This window comes from Pseudoliparis swirei, chromosome 19 (genome assembly GCF_029220125.1).
Source record: "Pseudoliparis swirei isolate HS2019 ecotype Mariana Trench chromosome 19, NWPU_hadal_v1, whole genome shotgun sequence".
Classification (NCBI taxonomy): domain Eukaryota; kingdom Metazoa; phylum Chordata; class Actinopteri; order Perciformes; family Liparidae; genus Pseudoliparis; species Pseudoliparis swirei.
In genome coordinates, this window is record NC_079406.1 from 27,253,179 (window position 1) to 27,274,696 (window position 21,518).

Genomic DNA, 21,518 nt, shown 5'->3' on the forward strand with positions numbered 1-21,518 from the left:
TCAGGAAAGGACACTGCTGCCATTCAATATTATATATAGTATATACAGGACTGTCTCAGAAAATTAGAATATTTTGATAAAGTTCTTTATTTTCTGTAATGCAATTTAAAAAAACAAAAATGTCATGCATTCTGGATTCATTACAAATCAACTGAAATATTGCAAGCCTTTTATTTTTTTTTATATTGCTGATTATGGCTTACAGCTTAAGAAAACTCTAAAATCCTATCTCATAAAATTTTAATATTTCCTCAGACCAAGTAAAAAAAAAGATTTATAACAGCTGAGTGTTTGTCAAGGCTCAGGAAACCCTTGCAGGTGTTTCGAGTTAATTAGACAATTCAAGTGATTTGTTTAATACCCTACTAGTATACTTTTTCATGATATTCTAATATTTAGAGATAGGATATTTGAGTTTTCTTAAGCTGTAAGCCATAATCAGCAATATTAAAAGAATAAAAGGCTTGCAATATTTCAGTTGATTTGTAATGAATCCAGAATGCATGACACTTTTGTTTTTTTAATTGCATTACAGAAAATAAAGAACTTCATCACAATATTCTAATTTTCTGAGACAGTCCTGTATATATTTATTTAAATAGTATGTATATATATATACGTATGTATATTATATATATATTTAAATACATATAATATATATATATATATATATATTTAAATACATATATTTAAATATATATATAGTGTGTGTGTGTGTGTAACGGCAGGCGTTAACACACCTGGCGTGGAATTCTCTATAAAAACAGAACGGACATGCGCAGGTATGTGTAATGCTTGACCAATCAGGGAGCAGGTGGTCAGGTGACGTGATGGCGGGAAAAGGGTGACGACAGGGAGGGGCTGCGATGACCGGGAGAGTGTCACCAACAAAACAAGCACACAGAGCAGGTAACTGAACAGCATGTGTATTCACCTTGAGGTGAATTGGGACGAAAACAAACGCACCTTTTCTTTAAGGCAGGAAGCGGAGACGGAGTGTGTCCTCTTTTACAAGTCACACCAGTACAAATTGCACGTTTTTGACTAGTCATCCGCTGTGATTACAATAATAACTAGAACGGGCACTCGGTAGAGCGCATACCTTCGCATATCACAAGATTGGGCATTGAATTATGAACATTTTGGCATTAGTTGCATGCCAATTGGATAAAAATTGACCGCGCTATGGTAAAAATAAGATTTTGACCTTACCATGACCTTGACCTTTGACCAGATTGATCACAAAATCTAATCAAATGGTCCCCGGATAATAACCAATCATCCCACTAAATTTCATGCGATTCGGTTTTAAACTTTTTTTGTTATGTGAATAACACGCATACAAATAAATAAATACACGGCGATCAAAAACATTACCTTCCGCATTTTCAATGCGAAGGTAAAGATGTGTCGCCCCCAATCGGGGAAGAGGCTCCGGTGCACCGCCTTTTAGCTTCTGCGAAGCTCCAACAAACAAACAAACCGGCCGGCGCCGGCCGACTAAACCATCGCACCTCCCGGCCGCGTCTATGACGCGTTTGGCGGTGTCGAGAAACTTGGCGCCGACACAGCGCTTCGGGATTGGCTCTCATATCGGAAGCCCCGCCCATCTCTCCCTGTAGCGCTAAAACGATTGGCGAAGGGGGCCACACAGCTTCCTTCTGATTGGCCGGACGTCTCGAAAGAGGCGGGATATCAGGTTCGGTTGCGGAGCTGAAACCGGTAACCGAGCACTCTAGCACGTTGCGAAGCCGCCGAGGTGATTCAAAGAAATCACTCCGTTTCTGAATCGACGATTTATTTTTGATAGTCGACCCGCAGGTAAGTTTCATCTTTTTTTTTTGCACAAACCGTCACGCATTAAAATAAACAAGAACTAGCAAACGGGGTTTCCCTGAGTCGTGGTCGGTGGATTAACTGGTAGCTAGGTCGCTCTTTTTTTTTTTTCACGGCTCCGTCTACATCCTGGCGAGGACGTGATGGCTGGTAGCGCGGCCATCTATACTGTAAATTAAAACTATACGTACAGCGGTGATGGACTTTAAAAGTGCCAGCGGGTGGTTAAGTCGTTGCAGCCGTGTTGAAATGTAAAGAATATAGCCACCACGGCCCGGTTTCCACTTTACGCGTCCCAGGATGTACCCACCGCCCATGTGGTGCCCCACTCCAAAGCTCCCATCCTGTCGTGACTCCCTCCCTCCTCTCCTTCACAATAAATTTGTTTCTCATTTTTTTCCACAATCTTCCCAACGTCCCCCGGTAGGTCCCCTCCCCCCGTTTGATCCCATTAACCGGGTTAACTTACCCCCCCGGCGGCTCAGAGGAGCCGGTAAAACACGTGTTGGGGCCTTTTGTCTGCCATGCCGTGTCGTGCACTTTCTACACGAGCTGCTCCCTGCGGATGCAGCCATGCCTTTATCCGCACTGCACGTCTTCAGGTGCACTCGGATGCATTCTAGCTCATAACACCACCACCACCACCACCCCCTCGCTCTCTGACCTGGGAGCCCAGCACACCTGCAGCTCTTTGGGGCGACTCCTCACAGGTGATTGGCTTAGCCCGGTGGACGTGTGTGTGTGTGTGTGTGTTGCTAGGGCCGTTTGCCAGACCAACAGATGGCTCGTTGTGTGGACAGGTGTGCCATGCAGTCTGGTTGCAGCTTCCTTTACCATTAATTACACTTTGAGGCCATTGTTTGTTTTGCAGTGTTTAAAAACTAAAAATCAGGGAGAACAGCAGCTGTAAAAGTTATTTACGCTGTAAAGTTCTCCAGGTGCAACATGTTTGCATCCATTTTATGAGTTTTGGTGAGTTCACAAATTTAATTGGATCGTTGACGGGAATCAAAACTTGGAGCGTCTCCATCTCTGTGTCCGTTGTTCATTCCCATGAAGATCGACGACACGCTGGATCTAAACGGGCAATCCATCCAACCTGACGGCGTCTCGGCCTCGTGTGGAGACGTTCACAGGGTGACGGCTCGTATTTAACCGCAGTCTGAGTCTCATTACCGCGTCGAAAGCACAGAAAACTAAAGAATGTGGGTGTGGAGCTCAAAATGAGGATCTCAATAAACTTATCAAGATGTTTCATCTGGAACCGACGACAGATTGAGAGTTGAGGTGAAATCAAGAGGTCCCTTTCTTTTTGCCGAACCTGATTTACTCTTCAAACCGCTCCGGCCTCTCGGTCGCCGACATGATTCATCATCTCGCAAATGTCCTTTTTTATTCAAACATTTTTTTGCTGTGGAACGCAAACTGACCGTTTCTCTTGGAGAGCAAAGACCGAAGCGCCTTCCGGACGTCGGAGCGCCACGCGTGACTTTCGATGAAGCCTAACGACGACGTGGCCGCCGACCGCGGCCGCCCGGGCCTCCAGGCGTTTTAAATATCTCTCCATCGAGTTAACGATTCATCTTTGGGTCTAATAGCAGAACTCAAAGATTCCACTCTTTGAAAACGGTTTTCTTTCTTCACAAATTAACTCATCACTTTTGCGATGGATTAATAATCACATTCAATAAGCCGTTCATTGAACTCTTCTCCCTCTCGCAGAGATTCCCAGCTGACCAAAGAAATGGTGATGGAGAAGCCAAGTGCCCAGCTGGTCGGGCGAGAGTTTGTCCGACAGTATTACACGCTGCTGAACCAGGCGCCCGACTACCTGCACAGGTAAGACCGGAGCCTGCGCCCGGGGTCAGAGGTCACCGGAGCGCCCTGAAGCTAACTCTATATTATTACTCTATTTTCCCGCTGCTCAGGTTCTACGGAAAGAACTCGTCCTACGTGCACGGCGGCCTGGACAACAACGGCAAACCGGTGGAGGCCGTCTACGGACAATCGGTAAGTGAAGCAGATAAAGAGGCGTTAGCGACGCCGCTCTCCACTGAGTGTCCGCTGGAGGAGCCTTAAAACTGTTATGACTGTTAATAGATGAATGAAAGTGTTATTTTTTGAATATATAGATTTTAAAAGTCTAATTTCTGATGGTTTTTAAACGAAGAACACTTTGAGGCGTAAGAATGTAGAACTGAAAGAATGTGCTGTATAGTTTGTTTATGACGTATTGCTGCCTGAGCAATATATTGATATTATAGCCGTTATGATATGAGACGAGATATATATATATTTATAGTAGAAATATTTAATTAAATAATATATATATTATTATATATATAATATTTAATTATATACATGTAAATATTATGTGTGTATATATAAATATAATTTATATATAAATGTATATATAAATAAATATTTTTGAAATTTCCCCACTTTGGGACAAATAAAGGAATATCATATAAATCATATTTATTTATAAATAATGATATATACATTTGATTAAATATGATTAAATATTGACACTATATATATATACATAATATATATATAATTAAATATATATAATTATATATGTATTGTTTCATAACATATTATTAAATGTTTATAGTATATATATATAATTATAATAAAAGGCAGCAGTGTCCTTTCCTGGTTCACGGCTGCATTACAGTTGCGTGATGACCTCATCAGACTGTTTTATTAGTCAATAATCCACATTACTGATAGTTATTCATCAAAGATCTCATCGCTTAAAATTAGTCTAATGTTGTATTTGGTCAAAAACATTGTCTATTATATTTTCACTGTCGCCAGACAATATAAAAAGGTAATGTGATCAAACTGTAACAATATAAAAGTATGCTTTTATTTGTAATGTTTTTTTTTTTTTTAAAGATTCAAGATTCAAGATTCAAGATGTTTTATTTGACAGGGTGTGCAGTGAAATGAAAGTGGCAATGCTCAGCAGGAATGTGCAAGGGCAACAAGTACACACTATTTACAATAAAAAACAACAACACAATATTTACAGTAAGTGTGTGTGTGTGTGTGTGTGTGCCTAAGAGGGGCAGTTGTGTGGGTCTATGTGGGGGTCCTGGTGAGGTCGGAGTTCACAGTCCTGATGGCCTGAGGAAAGAAACTCCGTCTCAGTCTCTCTGTTCTTGCAGCGTGACTACGGAGGCGCCTGCCTGACCGCAGCAGCTGAAACAGTCTGTTGTTGGGGTGGTGAGGATCCTTCATGAAGAAGAAGATCCTTCAAAGAAGAAGAAGAAGATATCAATCCAGGTGAAATTAAAAGTGTCTTTCTGTCTGCAGGAGATCCACAAGCGGGTGATGGCTCTGAGTTTCCGCGACTGTCACACCAAGATCCGCCACGTGGACGCCCACGCCACCCTGACGGAGGGCGTGGTGGTGCAGGTGATGGGCGAGCTGTCCAACAACATGCAGCCCATGAGGAAGTTTATGCAGACCTTCGTGCTGGCGCCCGAGGTCCGTAGCCCCGCCCCCTTTCTCTCTAACCGCGGTCTCCGTCCGCGACGATGACGTAGCTAACGACTCGCCTCTCCTCCTTCAGGGAACCGTCGCAAACAAGTTCTACGTCCACAACGACGTGTTCCGCTACCAGGACGAGGTGTTCGGGGACTCCGATTCGGAGCCTCCAGAAGGTGAGGGCCCCGGTTTACGGTTTTAATAATAGTAATAGATTTTGTCATCTAGTCCGAGATGCAGACGCCAAAAAACAAACCTGAAAACACAAGATTGTACAATATTTACTCTTTTTAATGACATAATTAATAGTGAGAATAGTGAATAAACTCTTAGGTACTAACAAGACCTGCAAACAAGAAGACTAAGCAATGTTAAAACGGACAGAATAAAAACATGTCAGAGACGGAACATGAAAAACAAAACGTTGGTTAGAACAACAACAACAACAGAGTTGCGCTTGTTTACACGTTTGTTGTGTTTTCAGAGTCCGAGGACGAGGTGGAGGAGCTGGAGGAGAGGGTCCCCTCCCCCGACGCCGCCCCGGTGGAGTCCGCCTCCTTCTACGCCCCCACGGCCTGGTACGTCTAACCACCTTCAGGGTTCAAGTCCAGCTCCTCCGTGGAGACAACAACAACAACAACATGAGTAGAAGTAGAGAACTCCAATGAGTCTCTGATAAACACAAACAAGAAAATACATGGAAACATCTATTTACAACCTCTCTGCTCTGAGTTGTTCGTACGGTCATGGAAAACCTGGAAATGTCCTGGAATTTAAAAATTGTTTATTTCCAGGCCTGGAAAGTCGGTGAAGAAAATTAAATCTCAAAGTTTTGGAAAAGTCATAACAAATTATTATATTCACATGTTCATTTACACAGTTTGATTAGAAGAATAAACATCTATATAAATATTTATTCTTTTAATCAAACTATTGTCTCTCATTCATGTAAACACTGAAATTTCACATGCTTGGTCATGGGAATGTGGTTTACAGTCATGGAAAGGTCATTGGTCAGCATGTGTCTGACCCCTGGTCGTCACACGGCGTCCTCGTTGCTCCGACTATCGTTTATTACAGCGTCCGGTTAAAATGAGCGTTTTATTTGTGGCGATATTTTAAATGAGGCGTGTGTTTTGGTGAAATACTTTTTTTGTGTGGTTCAGGCAGTTGAAGTCTGCTCGTACGTGACCTCCTCGCTCCGTTTCTTTCAGCTCGGAGCCGACGGCTCCCGGTGACGACGAGGAGGACGACGAGGATGAAGAGGAGGAGGCCGCCTGTCCCGAGCCGGAAGCGGAGAAGGCCGCTGCGGTCGTGGAGCTGAAGCCGGACGCGACGTCGCCGCCGGAGACGGACACGAACGCGTCCGACGACCAGAAGGAGAAGAGCGCCGCCGCCACGCCCGCCGCGGAGCCCGTCGCCGCGGAACCCGCCGCCCCCGCCCCCCCCACCGCTCCAGAAGAAAACAGGGTGGGTCTGAAGGGGAGCCGACCGGCCGCCGGCGTCTTTAAAGACCGGACCGGGTCCTAAATGTCTCGTGTGTCCCCTCAGCCGTTCTCCTGGGCGTCCGTCACCAGTAAGAACCTCCCGCCCAGCGGCGCCATCCCCATCTCGGGGATCCCCCCCCACGTCGTCAAAGTCGCCACCGCAGCGCCGGTAGGTTCAACGTTTATATTCACGACGTCGTAGTTTAGGAACAACTCGTCTGGAGTCCTGAGCGCTCGACCTGCTGGAGACTTTACATCAAGGCAGCGGGACGAGAGCTCCGCCTCCCTCAGGGTGACTCCAGTCTGTTGTGTGTGTGTGTATTATATATGTATTTATATATATATATTAGATATTAATATGTATTTTTATATTATTAGATATTTAAATGTATTTATATTAGATATTTATATGTATTTATATATATATATATATAGTTATATTAGATATTTATGTGTATTTATATATATTTTAGATATTTATATATATTTATGAATATAAATATTTATTTATTTACATATATTATTTTTACTAAAGTGTGTGTCTGTGTCTGTATCCTGCAGCCCAGAGCTGAGGTGAAGTCAGAGTCCCAGACAGCAGCACAGAGACCACAGAGGGACCAGAGGCCGAGGGAACAGAGGCCTGGGGGGCCACCGCCGGTGCACCGAGGACCCCGACCAGGTACACACACACACACACACACACACACACACACACACACAGTGTAGTTTGTGTTGACCAGACATTATGAGGTTTTCTGATGCATGAACTCACTTGACACTAACCCACCCACCATGACCTCACCAGTGGCTGCTGGTGAATTTTTTTTGGGGGGGGGCGCAGTTTAAATAGCACTCAACAATGAGAAGAAAAGAGGTTTTGAGTAGAATATTGTAAAAAACAAAGCTTTATTTCAAGAACACAGCGTGCTCAACACGGTCCAACAACAACTATCAACACACTGTGACTTTAGCATGAGAGGTTCAGAGCAGCTTTAAGGAACATTGGGTTGGGTTTCAGAGGTTTGCAAAATAAAAGAGTTTCACCCTCACATGAAAGAGGTTCAGAGCAGAATAGAGTCAGAAAGAGATCACATGTTACATTGGGGGACAGAGCAGACCCACTACTGTAAAGACAAGTAGCTCCTCTCTTTAAAGTGGTCACTTTACTCTCTGGTTAAAGTCCATCATGTCTGTAACCAGCCTGTTTCATTATTCTTGAGGGAATGTGTCTGTTTTTCAGAACTTCTTCGTTGTATTTCGATGCCAGTTCGGTCTCCTACTGCTCTGCATGAAGCTAACTCGCTAACAGCTGTTAGCGAGTTAGCTTCATGCTCTTAGCTAGATAACTGCGGCAAGATTTGTGCTTTACACTTGTCTGAAGCTCTGTAGATCCCTCACCCCGTTGTAGTCCAGAGAGTTTCAGTCCCAGGACTTTGGAACAACAGACAGGGGGAACAAAAAACGAATTACTCATGGAGCATTCAGCTAACCAGCTCCGGTTAGCATATCGGCTAGAGGAGAATCTCCGCGTGTACATCCTCCCGCGGTCAGCGATTTGCTGCTGAATTTTTAATTCCGGATGTTCGGGTCCCAACTAGGGCTGCAACAACGAATCGATAAAAATCGATTATTAAAATAGTTGGCAACGAATTTCATTATCGATTCGTTGTGTCGCGCGATTATTACGGCACTCAATAAGTCACGGAGTATAAAAAAAGTTGAGTTGAGCGCAGAGCGGCGCAGGAGAAACCAGAGAATAGCGGTGGGAGAGGAGAGACGGAACGCTGCGTTGAGAGCCAATCAGCGCTGAGCTGCTCCTCTGTTGATGAATCTAATTGGCTGCTGCTGCTCACGTGGCGCTGGATGCGGAAGTCCTTCACGTCGTCGGAGACATTCACGGAGCTGAGTGCGCCTCCGGGTGACGTCATGACCCCAGACACCAGGGCGCTACATGTCACGACGTGTGTGGCATTTCCACAAGAGTATAACGTAGAAAACGTGGTTATTTATTCCGTGGCGGATAGCGGAACATATTTTTCCACGGAGAAAGGCAACGGAGATAAACCACGACTCGCTGTGAGCGCTGCGCGCGCAGACAGCATTTAACGGAGCGGAGCAGCGCGCGCTCTGATCGTGCGCTCTTTTAATGAAGTATCGATACTAAAACTATGCTAAATCACATCGTTTTTAACGTACGGGTACTTTGTTAGCATCGCTACACCGTGCAGCGTGACAGCAGCAGATGTAGCGGACTAACATTCAAGCTAACCTAACTTCCCAAACGCTGTGGACATCTGAACGCTGATTGGCCGAGACGCGACACGTCCCATCAAAGATGTTTTATTGCGAGGAGCACCACTTCACATTTTTTCCGCGTCTCACTGCAATCTCAACGGCAGCGGGCCAGGTGACAAAAATAATACATCGGAACGCGTCTCTGGTATTGTTCAGGGGGCGGGGCCACATGGGGACCACTGCTCAGGAGAGGAGAGCTGTCAGTCTGTTTGTGACGGGTTCATCACCATGGTGACCAGTGAACAGGTTCATCACCATGGTGACCAGTGAACAGGTTCATCACCATGGTGACCAGTGGATCTCCAGGACCTTTCCATGACTTTAAACCAAATTTCCATGATTAAACATTTTGTGAAAACTCTGTCTGTACGTGACAAAGTGAGAAAATGTAGTGTTTAAAATAACAATGAGAATTCCAAAGCATACCGTATATATAGTGTGTAAATTAACATTTGAATAAAACAAATTTGCATTACTTTTCCAAATATTTTGGGATTTTATTTTTTTCAATTACTTTTCTAGGCCTGCTAATAGCCATTTAAAAATTCCATGACTTTTCCAGGTTTTCCATGACCGTACGGACCCTGTTTTGAATAAAGGGTTGAACATTAAAGTTTTTTGTTTTTTTATCCGATTAATCGATAAAATAATCAACCGATTAATCGATTATCAAAATAATTGTTAGTTGCAGCCCTAGTCCCAACTCTTTCAGCCTCTTCTTGTCAATATCTGACCGTCGATTGAAAGGTCTTTCGCGTAGAGATACCACAGAGTTTTCAGTCACCGACGCCATGCTAACAACAAGCTTCTGCTAGCTATGTTGCTCGCGTACCTGCGTGGAGGTGGAGCTCCCTGGCAGGGTTGCCAGGTCTGTGAGATAAAACCAGCCCAAAAACCAGCCCAATATCAGAACTCAAAATATGCCCGTGCCAAACCATATACACTGCTTTTAAAGTCCAACAGCATTGCTATCATTGCCAAATGTATTGTAATATCTACAAAGTAACAACATATGTTTAGTTTGCCAGCATTAAAAGCAGTTTTCCATCAAGTTATTTCACCTAGGTCCTAAAATGGCATTGAGTAATTAGATACAGTATATTATCATATAGAAAATGTGTGTACGCTGATCTGGAGTCAGTTTGGTAGGATTTGGGTATGAATAAATTATTTCATTTAAAATATGGATTTTTATTTAAAGATATTCATGTAATTTGCATGCAAAATAGGTCTACCCGAACCAAGGACACAAAATTCAACCCGCGCAACACTTCAAAAGTGGCCCGATTCCGCAGGAAAACCGCGGACCTGGCAACACTGCTCTCTGGGCTGAGGGAACATACGGGTCTCTGTTCTGCCCAATAATCCAATCGCGTTTCATCCGCCAATGTGAAGCCGGTCATTGCCAAAACGACTGAAATGTTGTATCGATGCCGTACACACACGTTAGACCAGCGCCTCGAAAAAGGGGAGGGGCTTCTCTCCGTGATAATGGCGATATATTATATTTTTTCACATTAACTTAAGTGGTTGTTGACAGGGGCTTACGGTCTCCCACACACATTTAGCGCGTCAACACGGTATATTTACTATTTAAATGATTTGGCATATAATGTTTTTTGACAGGATTTTTTTCTTTTTTTTTCATCTCCAAATTTTAAGAGGGGCGGCGCCCTAGCGCCCCCTATGGACGAGCCGCCACTGGACCTCACCAGTGACTAATGGCGTGTCTCTCTCTCTCTCTCTCCAGTCCGTGAGGGCGAGCCGGGCGAGGCCGAGGGCCGCCGGGTCGTGCGTTACCCCGACGCCCAGCAGCTGTTCGTGGGGAACGTCCCGCACGATGTGGACAAGACGGAACTCAAGGAGTTCTTTGAGCGTGAGTTCTTCTTCTTCTCCCTTTTCTTCTTCTTCTTTTCTCTCCTTTTCTATTTTCTTCTTCTTTTACTTCTTCTCTCTCTTCTTTTACTTCTTTTTCTCTTTTCTTCTTTATTTTCTTCTTCTTCTCTCTTATTAATCATAATAAACCCTCCTCCCGTGGTGTAACTCCTCCTCCTCAGAGTACGGTACGGTCCTGGAGCTCCGGATCAACAGCGGAGGGAAGCTCCCTAACTTTGGCTTCGTGGTGTTTGACGACTCCGAGCCGGTCCAGAAGATCCTCGGCAGCCGGGTGAGTCGACGAAGACGAGTTCACCGGCGACCTTCGTTCAACCGGGGGCGAAGAAACCAGAAATAACGTTTTCTAATGTCTCAGCCCATCAAGTTCCGAGGAGACGTCCGGCTGAACGTGGAGGAGAAGAAGACCCGGTCGGCCCGAGAGGGCGACAGGCGGGACATTCGGCCCCGCGGCCCCGGGGGCCCCGGAGGACCCCGAGAGCGGATAGGAGGAGGAGGAGGAGGACGGGGCGGAGGAGGCGGACCCCGAGACCCCCCCACCCGCGGAGGCATGGCGCAGAAGCCCAGCTTCGGGTCCGGGCGCGGCGCCGGGCCGAGCGAGAGCCGCTACCCCGCCCAGCAGCGCCAGTGAGGGGAGAGAAACCCGCTCTGCCTCGAACCCACGAGCAAGAGCAACGAGCTGGATTCAAACCGAGTGGTTTTAATTCATTTCTTTATTTTTTTTACCGCAGCAGGAACAGATTAGACATTAAATATAACTCGACTCTACGCTGCGGAGCGAGGAGGAAGGAGGTCAACACACACACACTCTGACACGCCTCCTCCTCGCTCTCCTCAGCGTGAGCCTTTTTAAGTATTTGGGGGTTTCCGTGAGTAATTGTTTGGTTAAAGGTTTTAACCGTCGAATCACCGCCGGCTCCTCCAACAACCAAGATGGCCGCCGCCTCCTGCTGCTATTTTTTAGTCTCCCTCTGAGGAATCCAGAATGTCGCTCCTCCTCTTTTTAAATGTTTGTTTTTAACCCCGTCTCCTCCCTACCAACACGTGTATTACCTGGACGTCTTTATTTCATTCTTTCCGTGTCATTTTATTTTCTGTTCATTTTTTTTCACGCTGATTTGAATTTATTAAGAAACTAAAAGTCAAAACACGCAAACACACAAGAATAAGAAGAAGGGGGTAAATACTACTTGAATTGGGGCGACCCCGAGGTTAGTTGTTTTTGTTTCCGCGTTCTCTCCCTGTTTCTTAAAGGAACGTGTACTTTACTGCTCGGGCAATCCTGTGTATTGCTGCCGCCGGCGGACCCGGCCGTCTTGGTTCTGCCGGGCCGGGAGCCGGACGGCCGTGTGTTTTATTTGAGCGTCGGCTTGTCAACGCGTCGGAGCTTCTTCATGTCCTCCTGTCCACACAGACGAGCTCGCCTGAGAGAACTAAATTAAAAGTGATTTACTGTTTTAAACCCGCCGCTCTGCCTTTGATCTTTGACTGAAACACCGACACCGAGGAGGGAGGAGACGGCTAGGAGCTAGGAAACACTCATGAGGAAGCATCTGCACGACATTTTTATATTTCAGTTTATTTTTATATATTTAAGGGATATTCTTCAGTTATTTCTCACTTTTTCCCCACTTATTAAATATATTTTCATATATACATTTTTTAAATCGTTAAAGTACAATGCACCTCTGAGATGTAGTACAGTTAAAAAGTTCACCATGTACCTCAGTTACAGTAGAAAGTACACAATGTTACTCGGGTATAGTAAAAAGTACAATATGTACCTCAGGTACAGTAGAAAGTACACCATGTACCTCCGGTGGTACAGTAAAAAGTACAATATGTACCTCTGATTTACAGTACACCATGTACCTCAGGTACAGTGTAGTACAGTAGAAAGTAAATGTACCTCTGATGTAAAAGTAGACGGTAGCAGAACATAATTAAACTCTAGAGTACAAGTACCTCTACTCGCCTCCAGGTGTTCTGCAGGAACTCTACATATCGGATCAGAGCCTCATCAGGATTCAGCTGCAGAGCGCCGACCAGCTGCCGGGTCGCCGCTCTGCAGCCGACGCTGACCTTTGACCCCTCGGTGGAGGCCAGCCAAGAGGAAGGAGCGTTTCCTCTCAACGGGAGATCGATACGGAGCCGGCTTCAACGAATCACACGCCGGTCGTTTAACGCCGGGTCGATTCTACCGACGCGGACGGATTGCCGAGTGAAGTGCTGCGTTCAGGAGCACGCGCACTTTTCTCCAAGCTGTAAAATGTCACGAGCTTCCGTGAGCTCAAGGTGCTAAAAGCTGCATTTTCTCTCCTGACCACCAGGAGGCGACTCTTCTGGTTGTATAGAAGTCTACGCTTCATGTGTTAAAGCTGCATTCTCTCCTGACCACCAGGGGGCTCCTCTGGTTGTATAGAAGTCTATATAATGACTCTACTTCTCTCTTCCCTCAGTAAACATGAGTTTCTAGTTTCAAGTCTTCAACCTTCTGAAACACCAGTGGTAAACAGGAGGGGACCCAATACAGAGCCCTGGGGGACCCCACACAAGAAATGGAGAAGGTACCTTCACCTTTAAGGCTTCAAAACCACAAACCGAGTGGGTCACGCGACCGCTCTGAAATGTCCGTTCATTACTTTACCGCCGGATAAAAAACCTCCCGCCATTTCCTTTTTTAATTTCACACAAATACTCTAGATTCACCGGCGATTCATCAAAATAATGAAGCCTGAAATTACCAGATTTCTTTCACTCCACCGGCTTCGATGAAGACTGTGACGATGACGCTCGGTCGCTCTTAAAGAGACAGAGCGCATCCACCAGCCACCCAATTGAGTATTCCAGCTTCGTTCGGGTTTCCCGCTCGAGGACACGCGGCCCCTTCGTGGACTCGTTAGCGCCCTCCGGCACGGCGCCGCCTGTGCCGCCATATGGCCGCCTTGTTGGTACACCGGTCCCGTCGCATCTCCTGTGCATCAGCATTCAGCGAGCGGCGGCCCTCCTGCCGCCAACAGGCACATTATTAGTGGCCGTGGCTTCCAGCATGTTCTGGTCCAGCTGGCAGCCAGGACCCCCCCTCCCCCTAACCCCCCTCGGGCACACACACACACACACACACACACTTGTAAGGAGCCTCATTAAACATGTCATTTCCTACTCGCTAACCTTATTTCAACTCCACATCCTCCACCCCCTCTCTTCATCTCTCATCCCTTTAGAGACCCCTACCCCCCCTACCCCCCTCCCTAGGCCCTAAACCATGATCCCTCAGGGACTTACCTGACGTCACCTGTTAGATGCTCTCAGTGTGAGAGAATAATCTATTTATAAAGGGTTAAAAAAGCTTCAAGAACTAAATGAAATATTTGCTGAATAAATACAGTATATATATACATATATATAAATATATGTATATATAAATATATATATATTTAGATGTGTGTGTGTATATATATAAATATATATGTGTATATAAATATAAATTTATATTCATAAATATATTTATATATATAAATATATATTTATATATATACAGGACTGTCTCAGAAAATTAGAATATTGTGATGAAGTTCTTTATTTTCTGTAATGCAATTAAAAAAACAAAAATGTCATGCATTCTGGATTCATTACAAATCAACTGAAATATTGCAAGCCTTTTATTCTTTTAATATTGCTGATTATGGCTTACAGCTTAAGAAAACTCAAATAACCTATCTCTAAATATTAGAATATCATGAAAAAGTATACTAGTAGGGTATTAAACAAATCACTTGAATTGTCTAATTAACTCGAAACACCTGCAAGGGTTTCCTGAGCCTTGACAAACACTCAGCTGTTATAAATCTTTTTTTTAACTTGGTCTGAGGAAATATTAAAATTTTATGAGATAGGATTTTAGAGTTTTTTAAAGCTGTAAGCCATAATCAGCAATATTAAAAGAATAAAAGGCTTGCAATATTTCAGTTGATTTGTAATGAATCCAGAATGCATGACATTTTTGTTTTTTAATTGCATTACAGAAAATAAAGAACTTTATCACAATATTCTAATTTTCTGAGACAGTCCTGTACATATAAATATATATATATTTATATATAAAATATATATTTATGTGTGTGTGTATATATATTTATATAAATATATATATATATTATATGTAATTTAATCCCTGCTCGCATTCCTCGTTCCATCCTTCTTGTTTTCAGGCTGAACGCCCACCGGCCTTTTTTTTCTTCCTTCTTTTTCTTTATCTCCAGCTTCCGCCGTGCTCAACGTCACATTGCAATGACTTGTGGGTAAATTCTCTCGGGGCAGAAACGTAGTATAACAGAAAGTGTTCATGAAAAGAGGCTTTCAATCAAAAACGCTCAAACTGTAAACCCTCAGATGTTTTTATTTTCGTCGGGAATATTTCACGTTTAATTCTGCATCACTATTTGAATACTTTGATATTCTGGACCTTTTAATGCTATTAAGCCTAAACTAAGACGTTAAAGCTCCAAAACATGAAGTAAAATTAACATTTAACCAGCGAAGCGAGTGAAAGGAATCAGAGGTTTCTTGGAACATTTAAGGCGGTATTTATTCTTCCTTAAATGCTCCAAGAAACCTCCTCTGCTTCCTTTTACCGACGTCCACGGTCAAGTTAATATATTATATTTTTAGTCAAGTGGCGTCCACGTTGCTCGTCGCTCATCGGCCAATGAAGACACGCGACAAAGCCGGGATATATTTGCAATTTTTTAATACGTTTTTCTTGAATGATTACACAGATCCTTGAGTCGAGTAACAGAAAGCAGAAGATTCAACTCCAACAACCTTGACAATGTTCAAAAACAGGTAAAGAGATTTTTTGTTCAGAAAACCTTTAATCGTTAATAGAATTAGTAGTATGACATATTTCAATAAATATTTAGATATATACAGATACAGCAGAAACGGTACATTCTTTTTTTTTTCTCTCTTCAAATTGCTACGTTTTTTTTTTTTTTTTGCACAAGCCAAAATATCTGCCATCGTATTTATATTCATGCAAAATATTGTTTCTCAGATTAATGAAAAATAAAAAGGATTTGCTGAACTTTTAATTTTTTTGTTGTGATTTTTGTTCTTTTTTTTGTAATGTTTCATCCTGCTTAGATGTGCACTCTCATTTAGATTATAAAAGCATCGCGATGAGCTTCGAAACGTTGTTCGCAAACAAAAGTAAACGGGGGAGGGGGAGGGGGGTGCACTTTGTGCCGATACACGATAGAAGCGAGTAAAGCAAAAAAATAAATTAAGGCCATTCCAACTTGTGCAAAGGAAATAAATAAATAAATATAATAATAATCATAGTAATGTTTCCTTTAGTTCACAGCAGTTCAGAAGTCACTGTATTTTTCCTTCTCCCTCAGGGCATCGGATTGTACAATACATACAATAAAATACAAGAGAATCAAACGAAACCCCCAAAAAACCAAGAAGTCATTATTAATCATCGACAAATCAAACCATGCTACTTTTAAAATCCAGTTGGGAACCTAAAGGATTTATAAACGTCTTTCTTTGTTCAGTCCGTCTGCGACGCAATATAAACCCGGTATATATCTCTCATGTTAAGAACCCCCCCAACCCACACAGTATAACAATGCTTATTAATACAATGGTGTGAGGCCTATGACAAAGCTCTAAAATGACGATGGTACACACACAACACCCGACGCCCGAGGAAATAAAGGGTACCAATCATGTAACAAAAATGGCAGCTGAATGATATGCACGATATGCTCGTAGGTCCTGGTTTTTTTCTTTTCTTCCCCCGTTGCATATTCAACCTCCATATGGCAGGAGATGAGATGTTGAACATGGACAGAAGTGATTTATTCCAGTAGGAACACGAGTCAGTCGTTGAAGGGACTCGACACGCCGGCTGCTATTCCAAATGTCAACAACATCCAGATCTGTTCTTAGCGTGGTGGAGATTTATTTTGGCATTTCCATTTTTTTTTCTTCCCCTTTTGTTTGTTTTTACGGAATTCGTAAAGTCTCGAAGAAATATATTCCGTGTACACGTAACATAAGGATCATTGAAATAAAAATAAATCACCATGTGGGATTTACGTCTGCTTTTGAAAATATAAACAACATCCATATTTCTTGCTTGTTTGGTGGACATTTATTTTGGCATTTATATTTTCTTTTTTAAACTTTTGTTGTTATTTACGGAGCCCGTAAAGTCTTGAAGAAATATATTACGTGTACACGTAACATAAGGATCTCTGAAATACAAAATAAATCACCATGTGGGACTTACGTCTGCTAATCAAAAATATAAACAACATCCATCTTTGTTTCTTGTTTGGTGGACATTTATATTGACATTTCCATTTTCTTTTTTCACTTTTGTTATTTACGGTGCCTCGAAGAAATATATTACGTGTATACGTAACATAAGGATCATTGAAATTCAAATAAATCAGCATGTGGGATTTACGTCTGCTTTTGAAAATATAAAGAACATCTATATTTGTTTCTTGTTTGGTAGACATTTATTTTGGCATTTCCATTTTCTTTTTTCACTTTTGTCGTTTTGTATGGAACCCGTAAAATCTCAAAGAAATATATTCCGTGTACACGTAAGATAAGGATGAGGATCTCTGAAATACAAAATAAATACAAATGGATCAGCTTGTGGACTTAGTTTGCTTTGTAGATTTGTGCGTCATGATTTCAGGATGAAGAACACGTAATTTACTCCATACAGTAAATTAAAGTGTTGCATTTACATGTTCTTTAAAAAAAAAATTACTTTAAAAAAATTTAACTCTCGAAGAAAGACCAAATGTTTTTCAAATTCATTGCGTATACACGTAAGATTAGGATCTCTGAAATAAAACCCCCAAAAATTAATCACCTTGTGGTATTTTCATGCTTCATGAATTCTGGATGAAAAACACGTTATTTACTCCATACAGTAATTAATAAATAAATAAAGTTAATGCTGCTTTCAGACGTCTCAGAGGTTTGAACCGCCAACGTGTTTGTGTCTACAACGTGAACCGTGAACCGTGAACCGTGAACCGTGAAACGTAAACCGTGAACCGTAAACCGTGAACCGTAAAAGCCTCCATTTTGTTTTCTGTTGCCTTTTTTAAAAACCTTTTCTTGAATAATTTCTCTCACTTCGTTGATCGTAACTAATTTTTTTTGGTGCGGCTCGGCATGAAAACAATGCAAATGGGAAAATCCGGTTGTTCCTTATAAATGTGATGAATGCATATTTATTAAAAATGTTAAGTTAAAAACCAAAAGAAGGATGTTAAGCCCTTCGGATCCGTCTCACGAACTCCGGAATAACTGAATTCATGAAAATTGGTATTAAATGTTGGATTTTCATCTCTTTTAAACAAAAGTTATTTGTCCAATCAGATCCAATAAGTGTCAATGTGCACATTTTAGTAAAAACGTTGTAAGTAGAAATGGGATTGGCGTGAATTATTAAATGAAAATACACAGCTTTCTTGAAATAAAGGGGAACTCTTAGGATGTTGAGGGAAAATGCATGAATGTTTCATATCAAAATATGTCTTTATATATATTATAATTTATTTATATATCTGAAGTTAATCTGGCAAACCTGCATCCAGGCAATCATATTAAAATAAAACTGAAGACATCACTTCCTGTAACAAATCTTGAACATTTGCCCCCAAAGACAAGAACAACAAACACAAGAAATATTAAAATAACATTAAATAATTAAAAAAACATCTTTGGTTTTGCTTCAAAAACCAAGTTGGACTAAAATATTTTGACGGAGGAGGAATTCTCCACGTTGTTCACACTTTTATTGTGAAGTTTAAATGTGTTTTATGTCGTGAAACATTTTGGATTTCACAATAAAAGTCCGGCAGATTGTTTTATTTGAACCTCTGGACTCCCGGTTGCACTGAAGTGGCAAAAAGATCAATACATTTGTGGGAAAAATGAACGTATGTTCATATTGACGATGCAGAAGTGACAACATGAGCGAGGAAACCAACCGCGTGTAAAAAATACTTCTATCCAGTTTTATTCCCCGTTCTCAGAGGTTTGGCTCAATCTGTGTGCTGCAGATTTAAAAAACATATTTAATGAACATATTTATTGAACATATTTAATAAACATTGGGTTCCAGTCCCTGCACAGGTTGCCACTTCATCACCAGAGTTTGAGACAAATAAATCATAATTGCATATACTAATTATTGCATAGAGAAAGAAGCGTGGCGCAAAAAGATGAAATCATCAAATCATGAAACCCAAAGTGATGGATCCCGTCCAACATGGCGACGGCTCAAAGGAATCCAGTTTGAAACTCTGTGAAGACGCAGCTCGGCGACAGCTGAGTGTGTGTGTGTGTGAGATGGAAATACAGTCAATTAAGGTATAACAGGTGCTATAATCTGTATAGTTTACTACATGTGGCTGGGGGAGGGGGGGGGGGGTGTTGATGTTAAGGCGGGGTCAAAGCAAGGAAGCACTAATAGGATGTAAACGTATCCACTCGGGGGGGTTAAAAAAATAACCCCCGAAGAAGTCCAGTGGAGGAGGCGAGTGGCGTCCGGAAACCCGTCCCGAGGGGTCCTGGAGGGGTCCGGAGAAATCCGGAGGGGTCCTGGAAGGGACCAGAGGAGTCCTGGAGGCGTCCAAAAGGGTCCTGGAAGGGTCCGGAAAGCCATCCAGATGGGTCCTGGAGGGGTCCAGAGGGGTCCTGGAAGGGTATAGAGCGGTCCAGAGGGCTCCTGGAAGAGTCCAGAGGGGTCCAAGAAGGGTCTTGGAGTGGTCCAGAAGGTCCCGGAGGGGTCCAGAGGGGTCTGGATGGGTCCAGAGGGTTCCAGAGGGGTTCATAGGGGCCCGGATGCGGAGCCACAAGCGACATGTTTACTTGGCACGTAATCTAAAGATCAAGAAACAAACAGAATGCAAACCAACGGAGGAAAAGAAAAGGTCGCAGGAACACGACGTGTTCCAGAACCTTCAGCGACGGCTCAGCGTTCCTTTTCCTTTTATCATTATTATTATTCTTTTAATTTCTTTTGTCAGGAGCTTTTCTCTGTCCAGTCCGACGACCTCCGGTGCCTCCGAAGGTCGAGGAGCAAATCCAAATGTTCAGAATGCGTGACCGCTGCATTTATTCAAGACGCCTTCCTTCCTCCTTTCGGGGGTGAAAACAACCCCCCTCGTTCCAAGATGGCCGTCCGTCAAAATAAAGTGATCTTCTCCCCGCTGCCGCCCGTTACGATAAATATATGAATATAATACACCGCTGTGTGCTTTCTCCCCCCCTCCCCTCCCCCACCCCAGTCACTTTATTTTTTCCCCGTACGTAATTATATATTTCATGTCTGCACGCAAAAAATAAAATCAAAGAAGAAAAGAAAACCCTAAAATCTTCTTCTTGCAGTTCGTCCACACGGGGGGGGGGGGGCGTCTGCAAAAGAAAAGTCTGCGTTTTACTTTTTGCCGTTTTTCATCTTTTTCATTTTATATATTGCCACATTCATATATCATGCATTTTACTGCATCGCTATTGCACTGGTCCGGATGGGGGGGGGGAGGGGGGGGTAAAGAGCCAGAATGAGTTGGGGATTTTTTGGGTGGGGGAATAAGGAACAATAAAGCAATAAATATCTCAAATATTGTCTATTGGGTATCGGGGGGGGGGGGGGGGGGCACCTCGACCAGAAGGAAAGGAGGCGTGGCTAGCGTGAAAAAAAGGAGGTGGGGGGGGCAATGATATCTCTTGTTTCCTTCTCTCATTCTTTTTCTCTCCTCCTCCTCCTCCTCCTCCGCCCCCCCCCTCGACTGCCACTACTTGTGGATGGGCTCGCTGCGGATGATCTTGAAAGTGATCCAGTAGAAAATGTTAAAAAGGAGGAAGACGAGCGGGAAGGCCACGCGGGACACGGTGTCGATGCGCTTGGCGCGGCCGATGAAGAGCTTCTTCATCTCTTCCATCGTCTTCTCCGGCGGCGCCGAGGAGGCCGGCGCTTTGATGTTGCCCTTGATGGCCATGCCGTCCTTGGCCTGCAGGCACGCCGGGCCCATGCCGTAGCCGCGGAAGCTGAAGCGGCCCTCGCCGGTCTCGTCCTCCTGGAACACAGAGTGTGTGTGAGAGGCTGTGTGTGTGTGTGTGAGAGGCTGTGTGTGTGTGTGTGTGTGTGTGAGAGAGGCTGTGTGTGTGTGTGTGTGTGTGAGAGAGGCTGTGTGTGTGTGTGTGTGTGTGAGAGAGGCTGTGTGTGTGTGTGTGTGTGTGTGTGAGAGGCTGTGTGTGTGTGTGTGTGTGTGAGAGAGGCTGTGTGTGTGTGTGTGTGTGTGTGTGAGAGAGGCTGTGTGTGTGTGTGTCTGTGTGTGTGTGTGTGTGTGAGAGAGGCTGTGTGTGTGTGTGTGTGAGAGAGGCTGTGTGTGTGTGTGTGTGTCTCTGAGTGTGTCTGTGTCTGTGTGTGTGTCTGTGTGTGTGTGTGTCTCTGTGTGTGTGTCT

General features: G+C 43.4%; 2 protein-coding genes across 2 annotated transcripts in view; one reads left to right on the plus strand and one right to left on the minus strand.

The window, feature by feature from the left end:
• Positions 1-1,730: 1,730 nt before the first annotated feature.
• On the plus strand, positions 1,731-12,477 carry g3bp1 (GTPase activating protein (SH3 domain) binding protein 1). Its single transcript, XM_056440217.1, has 12 exons — positions 1,731-1,821; positions 3,559-3,675; positions 3,765-3,846; positions 5,161-5,334; positions 5,420-5,510; positions 5,819-5,912; positions 6,549-6,804; positions 6,886-6,990; positions 7,383-7,500; positions 10,867-10,992; positions 11,174-11,283; positions 11,368-12,477. Exons 2-12 carry the CDS (start codon positions 3,581-3,583, stop codon positions 11,638-11,640), a joined length of 1,524 nt encoding a protein of 507 aa, XP_056296192.1. The 5' UTR covers positions 1,731-1,821; positions 3,559-3,580; the 3' UTR covers positions 11,641-12,477.
• Positions 12,478-20,756: 8,279 nt separating this feature from the next.
• glra1 (glycine receptor, alpha 1) overlaps positions 20,757-21,518 on the minus strand; it is a 74,050-nt gene continuing 73,288 nt past the window's right edge. The window contains exon 10 of the mRNA XM_056438897.1: positions 20,757-21,130. Coding sequence (XP_056294872.1) covers positions 20,849-21,130 — 282 coding nt within the window. The 3' untranslated portion in view covers positions 20,757-20,848. The remainder of the gene's footprint in view (positions 21,131-21,518) is intronic.

Coding starts and splice junctions, on each gene's coding strand:
- g3bp1 (XM_056440217.1), top strand. CDS start 3,581: ATGGTGATGGAGAAGCCAAGTGCCCAGCTGGTCGGGCGAGAGTTTGTC. Junction 5,511..5,818: donor CGATTCGGAGCCTCCAGAAG/GTGAGGGCCCCG, acceptor TTGTGTTTTCAG/AGTCCGAGGACGAGGTGGAG. Junction 10,993..11,173: donor ACTCAAGGAGTTCTTTGAGC/GTGAGTTCTTCT, acceptor CCTCCTCCTCAG/AGTACGGTACGGTCCTGGAG.